At 45.1% G+C, this 20,352-nt stretch overlaps 1 protein-coding gene across 1 annotated transcript; it reads right to left on the bottom strand.

Moving 5' to 3' along the window:
- Positions 1–9,751: 9,751 nt before the first annotated feature.
- LOC309805738 (uncharacterized protein) lies at positions 9,752–19,953 on the bottom strand. The gene is made up of 4 exons (XM_082623906.1): positions 19,623–19,953; positions 13,973–14,099; positions 13,057–13,117; positions 9,752–12,409 (listed from the first exon to the last, which is right to left on the bottom strand). Exons 1-4 carry the CDS (start codon positions 19,896–19,898, stop codon positions 11,368–11,370), a joined length of 1,506 nt encoding a protein of 501 aa, XP_082480032.1. The 5' UTR covers positions 19,899–19,953; the 3' UTR covers positions 9,752–11,367.
- Between the last annotated feature and the right edge of the window lie 399 nt (positions 19,954–20,352).

The following is a 20,352-nucleotide window of genomic DNA, read 5'->3' as shown; positions in this document are numbered from 1 at the left end:
TTCGCAACAAGAGAAGCCTGCGCACTGCAACGAAGAGTAGCCCCAGCTTGCTGCAACTAGAGAAAGCCCACGCTCAGCAACGAAGACCCAACGCAGCCCCCCCAAAAAATAAAAATCTCCACGTGGCATTCTACTTGTGCATGCCTGTCTCTTCATATGGCATTCTTTTTATAAGGACACCATACGTATTGGGTTAGGGCCCATCCTATTCTAGTATGACCTCATCTTAACTAATTATATCTGCAACAACCATATTTTCAAATAAGGTCACATTCTGAGATACTGGAACTTTTAATACGAATTTTGGGGGGAACACAGTTCAACCTGTAATACTAACAAATATTATTTTTCATGTACTGAGAATATGTTAAAGTATTCCATTGCAATTATGGATTTTAAGTCAACTAATATTGTTAATTTAAGCATTATACAGTCTGAGACAATATTAGCTGGCATATACAAGTTAAGGTGTTTTTTGTCATATAAACATTCTTATTGTTACATACTTCAGCATCTGTCATTAAATGGATTGCTTATTCATTGTTAATAATAAAAGCTTAAATAATGGTTTTGTCAATGGTCTCTAGCCAAAAGCCACCAGGACCACATTGGTTTGACCAAAGAAAATGGATGTATTGAGTTAAAGCAATTTGAATGAATGCACAGACAGTGGGATGTACCAGTCAGAGGTTGTTTGGAAGAATATATTTTCCGTTTTGGGCTGCTGTTTGGTGAGTGTAGAAAGCATAAGTAGTTGAGGTTGGCTAAAACTAATTGGTAGAACAGAAGCAGTCAGTTATTTTTATTAAAGAGCAGTTGAGGGCTTCCCTGGTGGCGCAGTGGTTGAGAATCTGCCTGCCGATGCAGGGGACACAGGTTCGATCCCTGGTCTGGGAAGATCCCACATGCCGCAGAGCAGCTGGGCCCGTAAGCCATGGCCGCTGAGCCTGTGCGTCCGGAGCCTGTGCTCCGCAACGGGGGAGGCCACAACACTGAGGCCCGTGTACCACAAAAAAAAAAAAAAAAAAAAAAGAGCAGTTGATGTCTAATCCCTAATTTTTTTTCCGTGCTAACTTAGGTTTTCATAGCACTCCATAGTTTGATGTGATTTGACAATCATCTGTACCTCCTTCCCTCCTATCATACAGGTGATGACAAGCACGGGGAGCACAGAGTTGCCCAAACTCATGTAGCTCATAAAAATGGAATGTCAGGTTTGAAGGTTTTAGTTTTGCTTAATCTTTATTGGGAAGTGTTGGACATTTAACACTGGAAGGCAAGTGTGATTTCTGAATTTTAGAAAAATGGCATCCAGTTTTACAAAAAGACTGACAAAGGAAGGCTTTCCTTTTTTTTTTTTTTTTTTTTTTTTTTTTTTTTTTTTCCCGTACGCGGGCCTCTCACTGTTGTGGCCTCTCCCGTTGCGGAGCACAGGCTCCGGATGCGCAGGCTCAGCGGCCATGGCTCACGGGCCCAGCCGCTCCGCGGCATATGGGATCCTCCCAGACCGGGGCACGAACCCGTATCCCCTGCATCGGCAGGCGGACTCTCAACCACTGCGCCACCAGGGAGGCCCGAAGGCTTTCCTTTTATGAGATGTGGATAGGACAAGAGTATAGGAAACAAACAAGTCAGTGATTATGGGTGGGGCATTTGAGAACAAATGGGCACCTGTGTTCTTTTCAGGGTGATGGCATGTTCATTTTGACTGTTGGTGTTATCTCTTCACTTATAAGAACTCATGGCACTTCACTTGAAATAGTGAACTTTACTGCATGTATATTAAAAATAATAGAAAAACAAAGCCTTTGTTTGCTAAGGGAATTTTAAAACTCCTGAACCTTGACACCCACCCCACCCCCATCTTGGGATCCTCAATAAATGCTGAAGGACCTGGAGGGGGCGGGGAGAAGGACTTGGGGCCAAACAGATTCTTGGAACTCGGTCTAAAGTTAGGAAACACCCGCAAGGACCACATCTGTCCTTAGCCTCGCACAACAGGAGAGAAGCGAAAGGGCTCCTGGAATCTTTCTCCAAGTTTATGCCAGGTTCCTTCAGTGAGGTCTCTGGGAATGCTCTGGTCTGAACCATAAAAGTGCCCCTACAGTTCTCCCCAAGAGACCTGCCTGGGGGCATCTTAATCCTTGGGCATCAGCGTCATGCCTTTACTGGGCCTGTCTCTAGGCCATCCAGCTCTAAAATTGCATCAGGCCGGGTCCTGTGACTTCTTGCTGGGAGACATCATGAGGGTTCTACACTCCCGCTCATGGAACATTGCGGCAGCTGCATGGGTCTGGGAGATGACAGAAACATAGCAGTAGCAGAACCTGCGACAAAGCGACAGATGGCCTGTGGCCACAGCAACCCCTGCTTCCTCAAGAGCATCAGCTCAGCGCCCGCAAGCTCCAAGGCGCACACCAATCTCAAAACCTCCAGGGACGGCAAGGGGACATCCAGTCATGGCCTGCCCGTTGGCGCGCACGCGCATACACCCACTGCCCCACGATCATCCACCACTGGAGGATTTAGGTTGCAGGTGCGCCAATCCCGCTCAAACTTCTCACTTCCGGTCGCGCCTTCTCCTCCCCTCCCCTCTGGGTCGCGCTCCATGGTGGTGCGTGCACACTTCTACCAACGCCTGCGCTCAGCGTAGTCTCAGCCACTGTGGCCTGTGGGAAATGGAGATCTCAGAAGCGGATGCCCAGAGCCCCGCCCCCACACTCCTCCAGGCATGCAACGCGACCGCCTCTTAAACGCCTCTGGAGACACTGGGGATGCAGACTTCGCGGAAGTGTGCAGGTGCTCGTGGGTGGGGCGACTGAGAGGCTGCCCAGGGAAAGATGGAAGTCGGGTCACCACCTCTCGCGCATCAGCAAGACTTATCTCTGTGGCCTGGAGATGTGTGGTCCGTGCTCCCTAAGCGCCCATACTCGGAGTCTCCGGGAGGACATTGGGGCCACCCAGGGCAGACAGGGTGGAGTCTACGGGCACATGAGACCAGCAGAGAGCGCTGCCGGGGGGACCACAGTGCAGGACACATGGCTGCCAGTCGACAAGATAGACACCATTGCTGCCCGCATTGAGTTTCCAGTTGGAAAGCAAAGTGACAAAGGGTAAAGGTAGTGATGAGTGTGTTGCTGGTAGAATCCTCAGCAGTGTGGGGGGCTGGAACATCATAACCCAAGCCACGTCGGGCCCCTGACACTTCTTCCGCAGGTTGGGTTCTTGTGGTTCTTAGGGAGAGAGGCGTTTTGAACTGTGCAGGTTCAGGAAGTGTGAAGTCCCTGTTCCAGGAGGAGAGATAACAAGTGCAATAGATGACGTATCTGAGGTTGGTTAGTTCTAAGTAAAGAGAGCTGTTGGGGAGTGGGGGAGTCGCAGAGGCCGTAGGCTGTGTATCTCTGGGAGTGTGTTAGTTTCTCTGGAGACATCATCTTTGCCAGTGTGTCTGAATTTGTGTATCTGTGTCTGAGTGTGTCCACGTGTATGTCCCAGTGACAAAGTTTGTGTGATTTTGTCATGCCACCACATGCATTTGTCTGGGAAGGTTCAGGTGTTTGAGTGGTGGTTCCTGTGTCCTGACAGGAGTGCCGATTGTCTGTGCATCTCACTGCATGGATGACTGTAGTGTTTCTCTGTCTCTGGGTTTTCCCCAGTGTGTGTACTGAAATTTTTGAGATCTACTCTCTTAGTAACTTTTAAATACACAGTACAGTATTATTAACTATAGTCACCTTGCTGTTCATTACATCCCCATGACTTTGTGTGGGTGTGTATGTGTCTATTCATTGCTGCATCTCCAGCATGTAGAACAGGACCTGGTATATAGGTGATCAGTAAATGCTAGTTGAATGACCAGGTTCAGATACTTATATATTCACACACAGACAATGAGGGTTTTGTTCAAAGCTCATAACAGATCCATACAGTTCTCACCCCCTTCCCATGTGGCAGAGTGATGTCCCTTGGCACTCAAATCCCAAAGGAGGGTCTTTCAGCCGACCTGGTGAGGGAGGGGACCTCACAATGATGAGCCCTCACCATGCATAACATTCGAAGGCACTCATCGTAAGAACTGCCAAGGGGACATCACCACCACATGATAAAAGCCTGAGGCCCTGAGAGTCAAGGGCCAACATCCCTTGTCAAGGATACTCCAGCCAGCCACTCTGCTTTAGGTCTCCTCCAAGAACAGGCCCCTCACTACCTGACAATACAGAGGGTTTTGGTTGTCCCTTTGTTTTCAGGGAGGAACTGCGTTGGGGCTGCCAAGGTGTGCAATCCCTCTTTAGCTGTCGTATCCTCTACTAAGTCTCTCAGCATCTGCTGTGGTTTCCTTAGCACCTAGCTGCCTTCCCAGTGGCAGCCATGGTTGGGGACGGAAGGGAGGTTGAAGCCTCGGGAAACCTCGCAACCCCTCGCCTGGCCTCTACCTGGTTACCGGCGGAAGTGAGGTCCAGTGAGGCCGGACTAGAAGGCAGAGATTTCTGCTACCTTCGGCCCTGCCTGGCGTCCTTTCGGGCTTTTCCGGAAAACCAGAGGCCGCAGCTACTAACAAGGGAAGGATAATCCACTTGAACCTGGGCAGTCGACAAAGGTCAGAACGGCCAGCAGCCTCTGGGGACAGCTGGTGGGGCGTGGAGGCCACGTTGTGTGCTGGAAGCAATGAGGGCCTGGAATCTAGTCTCTGCGGGCTTTCTTCCAGCTGCATTTTTCAAGGGGCTCAGGTTCCCTGGGGTGGTGTCCCAGAAAGTGAGTGAACTTGGAGGACAAAAGGGAGGGCTCTTTAAAGCTGGTCTGGAGCCTGCAAATGACTAGGGAGCCAGAGTCCAGGTGGCTCTAGGTGTGGACTGCGCATGTGCAGCCCTGAGCCCCAGCCCCGAGCCCCAGCCCCGATTGCTCCTGACCCGTGGTGGTCGACTGCGACACAGGGGCTGTGATTGCACATGTGGCGTCTGTGGGTCCAGCGTCGAGGCAGTGGTGACCCTGGTACTTGCTGCTGAGCTGAAGATGATCGAGAGCCGGTTCCTCTGCCCTTGGCCCACAGTTTGTTAGTAACTGTCCTGGGCCCTGGTTGCCCTTGTTTTCTGTTCCCACTCACTGCCACATGGCATTGCTTAGGGGAAATATTCCCAAAATGGAGACAGGTGTGGATCCCTTAATGAAGTCTCTCAGCAAAAAGACACAGAAATGGGCTTGGGAAAGGAATTTGAGAGCTGAAATGGATTTATGATGTGGAAAAATCCCGTCACTGACTGCAGTTTTCCTTGCATCTACTGGGACATTTCCGAGAGCTTGTATAGGTATCATTCTGCTCATAGGAAAAAAGCATATGCTAGGGTATAGCTGTGCAAATGACCACATTCCTTTTGCAAACTAGGGGGCAACTCTGATTTCTGGGATACAAAACTCATTGGACTACACTATAATAGCAAAATGATAATGCCAAATATATAATCCAATTTACAGTTCTTTCAAAAGAATTATAAACAGCCACACTGTGGCCCAAATAAATGATGGGACACTGATGACAGAAACCCTTTCCAATTCCTAAGTACATATCACATGAGCTAAAGCTTTTTTTTTTTTTCTTTTTTTGCAGTACGTGGGCCTCTCACTGTTGTGGCCTCTCCCGTCTCGGAGCACAGGCTCCGGACGTGCAGGCTCAGCGGCCATGGCTCACGGGCCCAGCCGCTCCACCGCATGTGGGATCTTCCCGTACCGGGGCACGAACCCGTGTCCCCTGCATCGGCAGGCGGACTCTCAGCCACTGCGCCACCAGGAAAGCCCCTAAAGCTTTTAATTATTGCAAATTGAACCATGAGTAGAATTTTATTTTTCAAATTTTATTGAAGTATACTTGATTTACAATGTTGTATTACTGCTGTACAGCCAAGTGATTCAGTCATATATATATATTCTTTTTCATATTCTTTTCTATTGTGGTTTATCACAGGATATTGAATATAGTTCTCTGTGCTATACAGTAGGACCTTGTTTATCCATCCTATATATAATAGTTTGTACCTGCTAATCCCAAACTCCCCATCCTTCCCTTCCCCACCCCATCCCCCTGGGCAACCACAAGTCTGTAGGATTTTATTTTTATGGAGACTCATTATTCTACTTCCCTTGAGCATTTCCTTTAGTAGTGTTTACTTAAGACACTAGATGATGGAATTATAAGTTAATGAACACATCCTCACTCACTGATGCCCCCCTGCCTTTCAGAGGAAAAAAAACTACAGACTGTACCCTCCTGCTTTCCCTATTCTCTCTCTTATCATGGATTATTTTCCACCAAGACACATATTTCCATCTTTGATGCCAAATCAGAACTGCAAGGACTTGTTTCCTGCTTCTGCATCGAGAGTCTACCATGTGTGCCATGATTGGGCCTAATTTTGTTTTGAGCTTAGAATGGTGGGTGTATTAAAGGAGGTTCAAAGACTAACATGCGGTGAAGAGCATGGTCTCAGGGCTAGAAGGTTTTGTTTTGAATCCTGATCCTGTCTTTACCACTTGCTAGCTTTGTAATCTGTAGGCCCCAGTTAACTCACAAAAGGAGATCAGAGTATCTACATTATAGTTTTGGAGGATTACCTCAATTTACATTAACTGAACTAATTTATGGGAAACAAAACAGTGGCAGATATATAGTAAACATACCAAAATGTTCACATAGTGAGAAAAAAGAATCAGCCCTTGAGACGGGGATCTACCTGGCCTGGTCTTCACTCCTAGGCTGTGGTGTTCTGCTGAACAGAAACCTTTTTTTTTTTTAGTTTCTTGGCCATGCCACGTGGTGGCAAACAGGATCCTAGTTCCCCGACCAGGGATTGAAACTGCGCCCCCTGCAGTGGAAGTGCAGAGTCTTAACCACTGGACCACCAGGCAGGTCCCTTAAACAGAAACCATTTTAAACAACACTGTCATCAGACAAGGCCACTGGGTGTTATGTTATGGGGTTAGGCACAAGCAAGAGCACTCTGTGATCATGTCGTCACACAGGATCAAAAGAATTATGCAAATCACAAAAATGATGAAAATTTCTCCTAGTCTAGCTAACAAAACTGACTTGTTTCCTTACAAGTTAATTTTAGCCCCAGTCCCTTCTTTTTGCCTTTAAAAAATTATTTATTTATTTATTTATTTATTTATTGGCTGTGTTGGGTCTTCGTTGCTGCACGCGGGCTTTCTCCAGTTGCGCTGAGCGGGGACCACTCTTCATCGTGGTTCGCAGGCCTCTCACTATCGTGGCCTCTCTTGTTGTGGAGCGCAGGCTCCAGACGTGCAGGCTCAGTAGTTGTGGCTCATGGGCCCAGTTGCTCCGCGGCATGCGGGATCTTCCCGGACCAGGGCTCAAACCTGTGTCCCCTGCATTGGCAGGCGGATTCTCAACCTCTGCGCCACCAGGGAAGCCCTCTTTTTTGCCTTCTAAACAAGAAATATTAAAATTCCCAGTCAAGGACTTCCCTGGTGGCACAGTGGTTAAGAATCCGCTTGCCAATGCAGGGGACACGGGTTCGAGCCCTGGTCCAGGAAGATCCCACACGCCATGGAGCAGCTAAGCCCATGCGCCACAACTACTGAGCCTGTGCTCTAGAGCCTGCAAGCCACAACTACTGAGCCCACGCACCTAGAGCCCGTGCTCCGCAACAAGAGGAGCCACTGCAATGAGAAGCCCGCTCACCGCAACAAAGAGTAGCCCCCACTCGCTGCAACTAGAGAAAGCCCACGCACAGCAACAAAGACCCAATGCAGCCAAAAATAAATAAATAAAATAAATAAATTTTATTTTAAAAAAAAGTCCCCAAGAGCTGTCTCAGACTTGGTGACTCATTAGGACTGATAGGATTCAGAAAAGCCATTATATCATGATTATGGTGAAAGGATACAGATTAAAAGCAGCAAAGGGAAAAGGCAAATATATGGTGAAGCAGAGGAGAAATCAGGAGCAAGCTTCCAGTTATCTTCTCTCAGTACAGTCACGTGGACAGCACCCAGCAGTGAGTGACAACATGTGAAGTGCTGCCAATCGCAGCCCACCTGAGCTTTGGTCTCCAGATTTTTATTGGGAGGTCATGTAGAGCCCACATAACTGAGCTTAGCCACTCAGTCTCCAGCTATTTTCCTCAGCGGTCAAATGGATACAGCTTCACCTATGGCCTTACGCATACAAAACAGGCATTCACCTTAAGTCACACTGTTAGCATAAACTATCTAGTCAAACTGATAAAAAGTGTGGCCCAAGGCCTCAGGCAGACAAAACAGTCTTATCGGGCAGAATATTCCAAGGACTCAGAACTTATTTCCCAGGAGCTGGTCAAGGACCAGTGCGCTCTTTGAAAAGTGTGGAGATTGAGCAACCAAAGCCTGCTGAGTTAATACTTTACTGCACACTTCCTGGCAACAGCCAACCTGGTGCAAAGCTTCTTTGAAGTGTCTCCCCAAATCATCTGAAATAAGTCTGATTCCCGTATGTCCTTTCTAACATAGAATTTCTGAGATGTCCTGTTCATCATGCTATGTGGTCACCCCCCTGCATATAAGTCAACAAACCCAATTTTGTTCAACTGCAGGTGTGTTTCTTTTGGGTTCTGGTTCGTGGGCACTGACATAGCCAGTATATAAACTTTTATTCTTATGAATGAATAAGTTGTTTTAATGGGAAACTATTATAAGAAAATTCACATGAAAAAATTTAAGATAGTTATGTACTATAATCTCAGAACATGTTTGAAAAGACAAAAATTATATTACTGATTTGATAATACATAATTGTATTGGAATTTTTTTTTTTTTTAAACGGCAGTGATTTATTAGTTCCATATCCCCCCAGCACACATGCTGCACAGTCTGTCCCTCTTCTGGGCACTGAACAGTAGGTTTCTTTTTTTTGTTTTGTTTTGTTTTGACGGTAAGCGGGCCTCTCACCGCCGCCGTGGCCTCTCCCATCGCGGAGCACAGGCTCCAGACGCGCAGGCTCAGCGGCCATGGCTCACAGGCCCAGCCGCTCTGCGGCATGTGGGATCCTCCCGGACTGGGGCAAGAACCCACGTCCCCTGCATTGCCAGGTGGACTCCCAACCACTGCGCCACCAGGGAAGCCCTGTATTGGAATATTTTAACATATCCTCTCTCAGTACATGAAAGATAATGTTTAAGTATACAGCAATCATAAAACCAGTTTTACTTGGATTTTTCTAAGAAATATGTACAGAACCTTGTGTCGGACTTAAAAAATATGTATCTTATTTTGCAAGCATGAAAATTTTAATTACTGACCACATATTAAGTTCATTGTTTAGAGACTGCATTCAGCTGTGAATAACAGAAAACTCACACAATCTGCTTCATATAACTATACAGTGCCCATCTCTCATGTGGAACTGTCTGGAAACAAAAAGTACAGGGTAAATGCAACCACTCAACAATGCAATCAGGAAATAAAGTCCTAAGTGTTTTCTGACATCACAACTGTAACTTTCAGGATAGAGTCAGGAACACAGGGCCACTAGATATAAGATATTCACTACACAAATTAGACCCAACACAAATATGGTAAGAACTGGAGAAAAGAGAGAATGTCAGAGAAGGTCATCAACCAAGAAAGTATAAAATCAGTGGTGTGGGTGGACATGTTGGAGCTTGCAGGAAGATCCAAATTGTGGACTGGAACATAATAATAATTAGAAACAAATAAAACTAACATTCCACTAGTTACGTATTTTAAAATACACTCAGGGGAACTTCTCTGGCAGTCCAGTGGTTAAGACTTCACACTTCTACTTCAGGGGGTGCAGGTTTGATCCCTGGTTGGGGAAACTAAGATCCCACATGCCATGTGCTGTGGAAAAAAAATATATATATACACACACACACACACACACACTTCAAAAGATCTATGGGTCCAAAAGATTTCATAGTGTAAATAACCTTTATATAAGCAATTCATGATGAAAACACTGTATACCAAAAGGTATGTAATTTGGCTGACAAGGTATGTAGTGGGTAGAATGGTGCCTTCCCCCTCCCCGCCAAAGATATGTCCACTTAGAACCCGTGAATGTGAACTTATTTGGAAAAAGAGTCTTTGTAAATGTAATAAGGATCTCAAGATGAGATCATTCTAGAGTGCGCCCTGAATCCAATGACAGGTGTCCTTACAAGAGAAGGGGATGTTAAGACAGAAATTGGGCTTCCCTGGTGATACAGTGGTTGGGAATCCACCTGCCAATGCAGGGGACACGGGTTCGAGCCCTGGTCCAGGAGGATCCCACATGCCGTGGAGCAGCTGGGCCCGTGCGCTACAACTACTGAAGTCCATGCACTTAGAGCCCGTGCTCCACAACGAGAGAGGCCGCCGCAGTGAGAAACCTGTGTGCCTCAACGAGGAGTGGCCCCCGCTTGCCGCAACTAGGGAAGGCCTGTGTGCATCAATGAAGACCCAATGCAGCCAAAATTAAATTAATTAATTAAAAAAATTAAGACAGGGCTTCCCTGGTGGCGCAGTGGTTGAGAGTCCACCTGCCGATGCAGGGGACACCGGTTCGTGCCCTGGTCCGGGAAGATCCCACATGCCGCGGAGCAGCTGGGCCTGTGAGCCATGGCTGCGGAGCCTGTGCGTTTGGAGCCTGCGCTCTGCAACGGGAGAGGCCACAACAGTGAGAGGCCCATGTCCCGCAAAAAAAAAAAAAAAAAAAAAAATTAAGACAGAAATTGGAATGATGCACGGTTGTGTCTATTCCTGGCAGTGCAGTGGTTGGGACTTTGTGCTTCCACTGCAGGGGGCGCAGTTTCAATCCCTGGTCAGGGAACTAAGACCCTGCGTGTCTCACAGTATGCCCCGCCCAAAAAAAAAATAAATAAATGATGGCGTCCATAAGCCAAGAACACCAGGGATTGCTGTAGCCACTGGAAGTTTGTAGAGCACATGGATCTGATTCTTCTTCAGAACCCTCATGAGGAACCAACCCTAATAACGCCTGATTTCCAATTTTTAGTACCCAGAACTGGAAGAAAATACATTTGTTTCTTTAAGCCACCAACTCTGTGGCAATCTGTTAGGGCAGCCCTGGCAAAGTAATAACTTAAAGAATTATTATCTCCTAGATGTTATTCTCAGAAAGAACTGGAAATAGTGTGATAGGGATCTACTTTAAGAATAAGGCGCTAATAAAGCCAACAGTATATCCAAGACCTTCGTAAATATTTTCCAATGCTATGCCATTTGTGGTGCACAATACATGTAAACTGCATGCAGGCCTTCCATCATTGGAACTGGCATGGAGTTTCCTTCCTGAGTTACCATGTTTTTTTTTTTAAGGATAGGGGAGTATAAAAGGCTTTCCCACACTGCTGACATTCAGAGTTTCTCCCCAGTGTGAATTCTCACATGTCTTTGTAAGGATGAAAGCCTACTGAAAGCTTTACCACATTCCTTACATTCATACGGTTTCTCTCTACTGTGAGTTCTCAAATGTCCTCGAAAAGATGATGACCAACTGAAAGCTTTCCCACATTGCTTACACACATAGGGTTTCTCTCCAGTGTGAATTCGCACATGTGTTCTAAAGTATGAAGGACTACTGAAGGCTTTCCCACATTTGTTACATGCGTAAGGTTTCTCTCCAGTGTGAGTTCGCAAATGTCCCTTAAAGGACGAAGGAGAACTGAAAGATTTTCCACACAGTTTACATTCATAAGGCTTTTCTCCAGAGTGTGTCCTCATGTGAATCCTAAGGTCTGAGGGCCAGCTGTAGGCTTTCCCACATTCCACACATCTATAGGCTTTCTCTCCAGTGTGCATCCTTGCATGTATGATCAGGTAAAAAGAATGAAGGAAGGCTTTTCCACATTCTTTACATTCATAGGCTTTTTCTGCACTGTGAACCTTCACATGTTTTCTAAGAGAAGAGGGAGAAGAGAAGGATTTCTCACATTCTTTACAAGCATAGGGTTTCTCAACAGTATGAGTTTCTCTATGTGTCCAAAGGTTTGAGGGAGATCTGAAGTTTCTCCCACATTTTTCACATTCATAAGGCTTCTCTCCAGTGTGAGTTCTTATATGGACTCTAAGTTTGGAGAAATATATAAAGGCTTTTCCACATTCTTTACATGCATAGGGTTTCTCTTCAGTGTGAGCTCTTATGTGTGCCCCAAAGGATGAATAAGAAATAAAAGTTCTCCCACATTCCTTACATTGATAGGGTTTTTGTCCATGTTGAGATGATGCTATGGGACTCTTGAGGGATGAAGAATCCATGATGGGTTTTTCAAACTTATTGTATTCATAGGATTTTACTCCAGTAGAAAGTCTCTTATGTACAATAAGATTGGAAATCTGGTTGGTTTCTCCACATTGATTACTTTCATTATTTTCTGAGGGTATCTCCACCACACGCCATCTGTTAAAAATAGGAATCATATTACTAATGATTTGTTAACAATTCATTATGGCTTTTAATGATTAATATGATTACACTTTTAGGGTTTCCCTGGTGGTGCAGTGGTTGAGAGTCCGCCTGCCGATGCAGGGGACACGGGTTCGTTCCCTGGTCCGGGAAGATCCCAGATGCCGCGGAGCGGCTGGGCCCGTGAGCCATGGCTGCTGAGCCTGCACGTCCAGAGCCTGTGCTCCACAAGGGAGAGGCCACAATAGTGAGAGGCCCGCTTACCGGAAAAAAAAAAAAAAAAAAAAAAAAAAATATATATATATATATATATATATATGATTACACTTTTACCATTTTCAGTGAATGTGTATGTTTCTTGCCCTGTTAGAATTGTTTCAAAGTGATATAAGCTGAGTGCTCTGACAGAGGGCTCAACCTGAGGTACCATTTTCACTGTTTGTTATATATGGGATTTTTTTTTCCTGACAATTGTTTACAACTGAACTACGTCTCAATCAGCCAACAACTGTATCATGTTTATAAAATTGTCTTGTGAAAATTCTCTGTAAACACTTAAGATCTGACATATATCTACACACTTATTAATATCATAGCACTCTCTCCTGAGACCTACTTTCTCTAATGTATGTGTCACTCACCTCAAATGTGTTCCCTGGTTCTTGTGCTCATCTTCAATGCTATGGCATTTCCAGTTTTCTCCTAAAATGAAGAACCAGGAATTATTTCTTCTGAAACTTACTATATTCTGTTCATTTCATACTTCTTCCCCAAACATTCACTGTAGAGGACTTAACCCATTGATTTTGAGTGCCATAATATGAAAAATAGTAACAAGTTTACTTTCTTTGGAATGAACTTGTGGGATTAAGGCAAGAAAATAAGTAGGAAACATGTACATTTCTTTCCAAGAGCAACCCAAGAGATAAATTTTATAAGGAAAAATACGCTTTTGCATAAAAAAAGAATTGGAGGAGTTCTGGCTACTTCAGGACTTTGACAGTAATAAGGACAAGAAGACAGAATGGTGGGCAATTTACTGGAAATACTTCCATGAAGATTGAGACTTCTGGTGACATAAGTGCCCTATTGTCAGGAAGCAACATAGGATGGAATTGGACAAAATGCATATGCCTAAATATCAACTTTCAAAGAGGAACTATGGAAGGTCTTTCAACGTGGGCAAGGCCATTCATGAGGATGGATAAAAAGTCAAAAAAAGGGAAGCTAACATATCTGCAAAATTCAACTTCCACAGAAAGAAGAGTAATTTCTTTTTCTAATTAATATTTCCAAATGTAATGTTCCTCAACAAGGGCTGTTCCTCTTAAGGAACAGTTATAACCCTTAACAGAGGCTAAAAACATTTAATGAGAAAGTAGTAGGTTTCATACATACATGAGAAAGCTGTTAGACTATATGCTCCATAGTAATGTGACCATGTCTATCTTACTTAGCAATAAATTCCCACTGTTCAGCCCAAGTTCTAGAGCAAGCTCAATAGCCTGGGGATACCTGTCCTCTAGAGAGTCAGTAAAGCAATGATGTCATCCATACCCACTGAGGCCAGGTTCCTGAAGGTCTCCAGCATCACATCTCTGGAGAGGTTCCTCTGAGCCGGATCCAACAAAGCCCACTCCTCTGGGGTGAAGTCCATAGCCACATCTTCAAAAACCACTGACTCCTAAAACATCCAACAAATTCTGGTTTAGCAAGGTACCACTCTCCACCTGTGTGTGCAGAAGGAAGGGGGAGGCTGACAGTACTGGGGAACCAGGACTCAATTCACAGCAAGTTCATCCATGGTTCTGTGGTCTCCCATCAACTCTAGGGCTCTGTCATCATCTCTTCCCCTCTCTTCAGTGCTGACTTCCTCCAAGATGCCAGCCTGCCTCATAGATTTAACACCCATCTCTCTAGTTTGACTCTGGCTCCTTCCACTCTTCCCCTCCATCTGAAGGGTCCAGAACAGTCCACAATACATTGGAGATATGGAAGAAATACTGTACAAATAAAACAAGTATTTTATCTTTAAAAACATCAGTTCCTTGTAATGAAAATGATTTCATCTCCTTCTTCGTGGTCCAATACAGGCCAAAGCATGATATGAAACTAAGTCAGGCCTGGATGAGGTTTTAATGAATTAAAACACAGTGAGGGTCCAGAGGCATTTCTTGCTTGCCCCCTCACGAACAATTTGATTCTCAAGAGGCCTGATTATGCCCAACCTTCAACCCAGGCCCTGAGATAGATATAGTTCCTTGGAAAATTCCAATCCATCATAAACTGGCAGGTCCACCTTTATGCGAAGCATTAATATTTACTTATCTGTCTCCTGTTCTTTTATAAAACAGCACCTTTTCCTTTCTCTCCATGCTCTCCAGGAGGCAGTCAGTGTACTGACAAGTTGGAGCCCAGCCAAGAGAAGGGAAGCCTAAGACTTCAGACCTCACGACAGTGCCTGCATTCAGGGGCCTGAGTGCTGATAATTATGAGTGATGTCAAAATTATGGGTGGTGGCTCTTCCTCAACTGATGTCACTGATGTCACAAGACACCAGAACAGCCTTGCCTTCCCCAGAAAAGAGTGCCCTGGTCCTTCCTGCCTGTGAAGAGGCAGTTCTGAGCCCACTGTAGAAATGAATTAATTAAGTCCAGAAGGGTTTGGCTGTGAATCTGCCCAGATCATAAAAGGTATAAAGGGATCAGGTGGCACCTTCCTCCCAAAGGACATCTGCTCCCACTGAAAAGCCAGAGGCACTGACTTATACACTAGCCTCCTAGGGGCACTACACACAGCAGTCACTTCTGCACTCCGTGGCATGCAGACAGGCATAACTGCCCAACCGCGAGCATGGAATCTGATGGCTCGCAGGGTCCCCCAACAGCCTGGCTTTTGAGGAAGTGCATCACTCTATCAGCTTCCACATGCAGAGGTGTGAACATAGGCTGCCACAGTCCAATGCAGGGGATACGATTTACATGTTCAATAAACAGCAGCAGAACTAGAATGCTCCAGAATGGGAACACTCTCTCATGAGGCTGGTAAGTAAAGTCAGCTGCTTTGGGCATCTCTAATTACTAATTACCAAGGTACTCTGGTATCTAGCACTGTCTCAAAACAAACTTTTATCCACAGATAAAATTCAACTAACTCTTCCACTGCTGTGTATCAGGTGACATTTAAAAGCCATCAAAACCTGTAACAGGGCTTCCCTGGTGGCGCAGTGGTTGAGAGTCCGCCTGCCGATGTAGGGGACGCAGGTTCGTGCCCCGGTCTGGGAAGATCCCACATGCCGAGGAGCAGCTGGGCCCGTGAGCCATAGCCACTGAGCCTGCGCGTCCGGAGCCTGTGCTCTGCAACGGGAGAGGCCACAACAGTGAGAGGCCTGCATACCGCAAGAAAAAAAAAAAAAAAAAAAACCTGTAACAGTCTCACAACAGCATTAATAAGAAAATGTGCTATTTGAGCATCCATGATGTGTGAAATATTTTGCACACCTGAGTTCATTTATGTCTCATAATAAATCTCACAGTAGATATCATTACAATCAGTATGTAGCAGAGGAAACTCAAAAGGACAGAATCAATTAATAATATGCTCAATGTTACCCAATTAGAACCTTGTACGTAGGTCTGACTGCTTTAAAAGCCTAAATGTCTAGCAGCTGCATTTCTGTATATACATGTTACAGGATGATTATGCCCATTATTCCTCAAAATGTGTACAATGACCTAGAGCAGAGATCAGCAGGCTTTGTCTGCAAATGTCAGATAGTACATTGTTAGGCTTTTCTAGCCATGTGGTCTTTGTTGCAACTGCTCAGGTCTGCCTTTGTCACACAGAAGTAGCCAGAGACAACATGTCAAAGAATGGATGTGGTGGTGTGCCAATAAAACTTTATTTATGCAAATAGGTGGCAGGCTGGGTTTGGCCTGTGGAGCAGTGCCATTAAATAGGAAGACAATACAGACAATATATCCAAATTTGAATTTTCTTGTAGCTACCTTATAAAAAAGTCATATTGAAATTTTTAATATTTATTTATTTATTTGGCCACACTAGGTCTTAGTTGCGGCACGTGGGATCTTCGTTGCGGCATGTGGGATCTTCACTTGCGACATGTGGGATCTAGTTCCCCAGCCAGGGATCGAACCTGGGCCCTCTGCATTGGGAGCATGGAGTCTTAACCACTGGACCACCAGAGAAGTCCCTGTATTGAAATTTTAATAATTTTCATTTTGCCCACTAAATACAAGTACACAGATCGTTTCAGTATATAACTAACATAATTACTGAGACAGTCTATGTTATTTTTGTCATACTTAATGCTAGAAATCTGGTATGGATCTCACACATGCACCCAACTCAATTTTGATAGCTGTACAAGAGCTCAACAGCCATGTGTGGCCAGGGGTGCTCTAGTGGACAGTGCAGATCTAGACTCTGCCTGTCTCCTGGAGAGGACAGTGGAGACTAGAAAAATGGAACATTCTCTTCACATCAGACATCCTTGGGCTCTTTCTCCTGGCAAAGCCCTCTGTCTCAGGCAAGTTGCTTCTCTATACAGCTGTAGCTCTGACTCATTCATTTGCTGAAAATCTATTTAGGTGATAATTCCTACTACATGCAATTATAGAGATACAGCACTTGAGAAAAATTCTGAACTGCATGGATCTTAAAATCTCATGGTGGAAGACAATAAGTAAATTGAATATTATCTAGATGAAGGGTTAAGTGCTGTAGGTAAAATACAGGACAATGAAGGCATTTGGAACTAGGAACATGAGCAAAGGGACTGGGGCAGGGTGAAATCATAACAGAGACATAACCATCTGGGTAACATTGGAAATGGATACCGTTGCTTGGTTTTTTGTTTGTTTTTAATGCCACTGCATTTTTAAACTATAAGGATTAGAAACAGAATGTCATGATTTCACAAAACCTCTGGGAAGGTTTCAAGTGCTTGTTAACTTCACCATGTCCCACTGGAGAGACACTAGAATCAAAGTGTCCCAGCCAAGAGCAGAAGCACCATCTACTCCCAGAAAAAGAAAGAAAGAACAGTACCAATGGGCTAAAAATGAACTCAAGAATCTGGAAAAAGAGAAGCAGAATAAAAGAAGAAAGCACAGAATGAAATGTGAAGGGCAAAATGAACGATATAAAAGGGAGGCTAAAAACACATCTCTTGGGAATTCCCTGGCGGTCCAGTCGTTAGGACTCTGTGGTTTCACTGCCAAGAGCCTGGGTTCAACTCCTGGTTGGGGAACCAAGATCCCACAAGCTGTGCAGCGAGTCCAAAACAAAAAACCATACAAACCACATCTCTTAGAACTTATCAGATTGCAACCTCTGACAATTTTTTTCAAGAAAAACAAAGCATGGGCAAATAAAGTTACAAATGAAAAAGCAGACATAATTAGGGATGTTCTAGGGATTAAACACGAGAGGAGGGGAATGGTCTAAAATAAAATTTTAAAATCTGAGTACTTCCATACTACTCAGTAGTCGAAAGTAATTTAAAGATAATAAAAGGGTGTTTTCAAACATTCACAAAAAGGAAACAAAAATCCCAAATTGTTTTACAGGCTAGTTTTATTAAATATTAACGAGATCAATAATTCTATGAGCAGAAAACAATTCCTTTTTCAGAGACATGCCAAGAGCAGAATAGTACAAATGAAAAAAATAAACTATCATTAACAAACACAGGTGCAAAATTCTATTAAAAATTAGTTCCCTAAATAATGAGTAATGTGCATAATCAAGCACAACCAAGCTTTTTTTTTTTTTTTTTTTTTTGCCGAGCCATGGGGCATGTGGGATCTTAGTTCCCAGACCAGGGATCGAACCCGTGCCCCCTGCAGTGGAAGCATGGAGTCCTAACCACTGGACCGCCAGGGAAGTCCCACAACCAAGCTCATTTTATTCTAGGAATGCAATAATGTTCAAAAATTAATCCATTTTATAAAACCAGGAACTCTACTCAGTGCTCCGTGGTGACGTTAATGGGAAGGAAATCTTAAAAAGAGGGGATATATGCACACGTATAACTGATTCACTTTGCTGTACAGCAGGAACTAACATAACATTGTAAAGCAACTATACTCCAATAAAAATTAAAGTTTTTTTTGTAGTTTTCAGTATACAAAAGTTAATCCATTTTACTATATTAATAGAAATGCAGAAAAATCATAATTCGTTGTCCTCAAATCCAAAACAATGACTATCATTAATGGACATAAAAATTTAATACATCAGAACTAGGAGGAACATGGCTACCTGGGGAAGATGGTGCATAAAAACACTTACTGCAATGTTAAATGAAAAATCTGAAATAGTAAAACAGCTCTCTTGTCAAGAAGACAAGACACACAGAGTACCTTATTCTACACTGGACAGGAGGTCCTGATGAATCATTTAAAAAGAAAAGAAAAAGGTAAAATGACAGGACAAGAAAAAAACTTAAGTATCATTATTTGCAGGTAAGATTTTGTAAGTAAAGATTCAAAGATTTTACAGATCAATAATTAAAATCTATGCTTGCACCTAACAAAGACACTAAGAAAAATGCTCAAAAATGAGTTTACTTCTATGTACCAGGAACAGTTTTTTTTTAAGATACCATTTAAATCAGCATCAACATTACATGCAGAACAAGTCTAACAAAGGTTTTGTAAAACATGACGAAAACAGTAGAACATTATTAAAGGAAATTAATGGAGAGACATACCAAGACCGTGGATCGCAAAGTTCAATACCGTACAGGATGTAGATCCACCCTCGAATTCATCTACAGGTTCACTGTAATTGCAACTCATTCTTTGTACTTCAAATGCTGACTCTAATCCTAGTTTTTTACATGCGAGAAACTCAATCCCATGGGCACCAGAATCCATCCATTTAATGAAAAACACCTTGAATGTCTAATAAGTGCTATATACCCTCCCCCCTGTGGTTGCGATAAACAAATGAGAAATTAAAAGATCCCCTCGTTTAAAGCCTCATAGTTTAGGAAGCTTGATGAGTCAGTAAAGAAAAAGCAGGGGACACAGGGGGACCCGCCACCCCGCGACCAAGGGCGGGGACTCTGGCCGGGACCCTGGGGGAGGGGCGTGGAGACCCCGGCCCGCGTCAGCTTCCAGCTGGTTCCTGCCGGTTCGAACCAGCCCCTCCCAGTCTCCGACCCGGCCAGCGCACTCACCATCTCCGCCCCGCTCCGGACTCTGCCGGGAGTCCTTCCCGCGGTCTCGCGGCCCCGCGACCTGGGCAGGTGAGAGCGATGGGGAAGATTAACCTCGGGCTGCGCGGAGTCGCGCACCAGCACCACTGCCGGCCGAGAACGACTCCCTACACGGGCTGGGAGCGTGCCCGCCCCCCGGCCCTGATTGGACGGTGTTCCGGGCCCCACGCCCTGATTGGATAGAATTGGGTTTCCTCGCCCTCTGATTGGACGGTTCTCCAAGTACTCCCTCCCCATGGGGACTCTGATTGGGTAGTTCCCCGACGCACGCACTCTGATTGCACAGCGCTTCGGGCACCACCTTTGGAGCCTCTGAGGATAGTGCTACAGGCCCCGGCGCCCCTGATTGGGCAACTTGAGTGTCTGCACCGACCCTGTCTGGGATATGGGCGGGGGCAGGGATCACGTGGAAGAGCCGGGCGGAAATGTGGATTCTCAGCTTCTGCCCTGTCTTTGTCCGGCCTTCTACCCTGGACGCGGAACTACCTGCACGGGATGCGGTCTCCGAACGGAACTCGCTGCCTGCTGGTCGGACTTGGCGTCAGCCCACAGCTCGACGGTCCTTCTTCGTACTCCTTTCTGGTCTCGGATGTCCTGACTCAGTTTCCACGCGGAGCACCCCGTGTCTGGAGGCGGGACTGTACAGGACGCGGGAGACTGGTGACTTCCAGGGTCAGGTGTCGACCTGGGG

The sequence above is a fragment of the Mesoplodon mirus genome (genome assembly GCF_964341445.2).
Source record: "Mesoplodon mirus genome assembly, chromosome: 5".
NCBI lineage: Eukaryota > Metazoa > Chordata > Mammalia > Artiodactyla > Ziphiidae > Mesoplodon > Mesoplodon mirus.
Note: the sequence above shows the minus strand (reverse complement) of the source record. Positions and strands in the feature narration are given on the sequence as shown.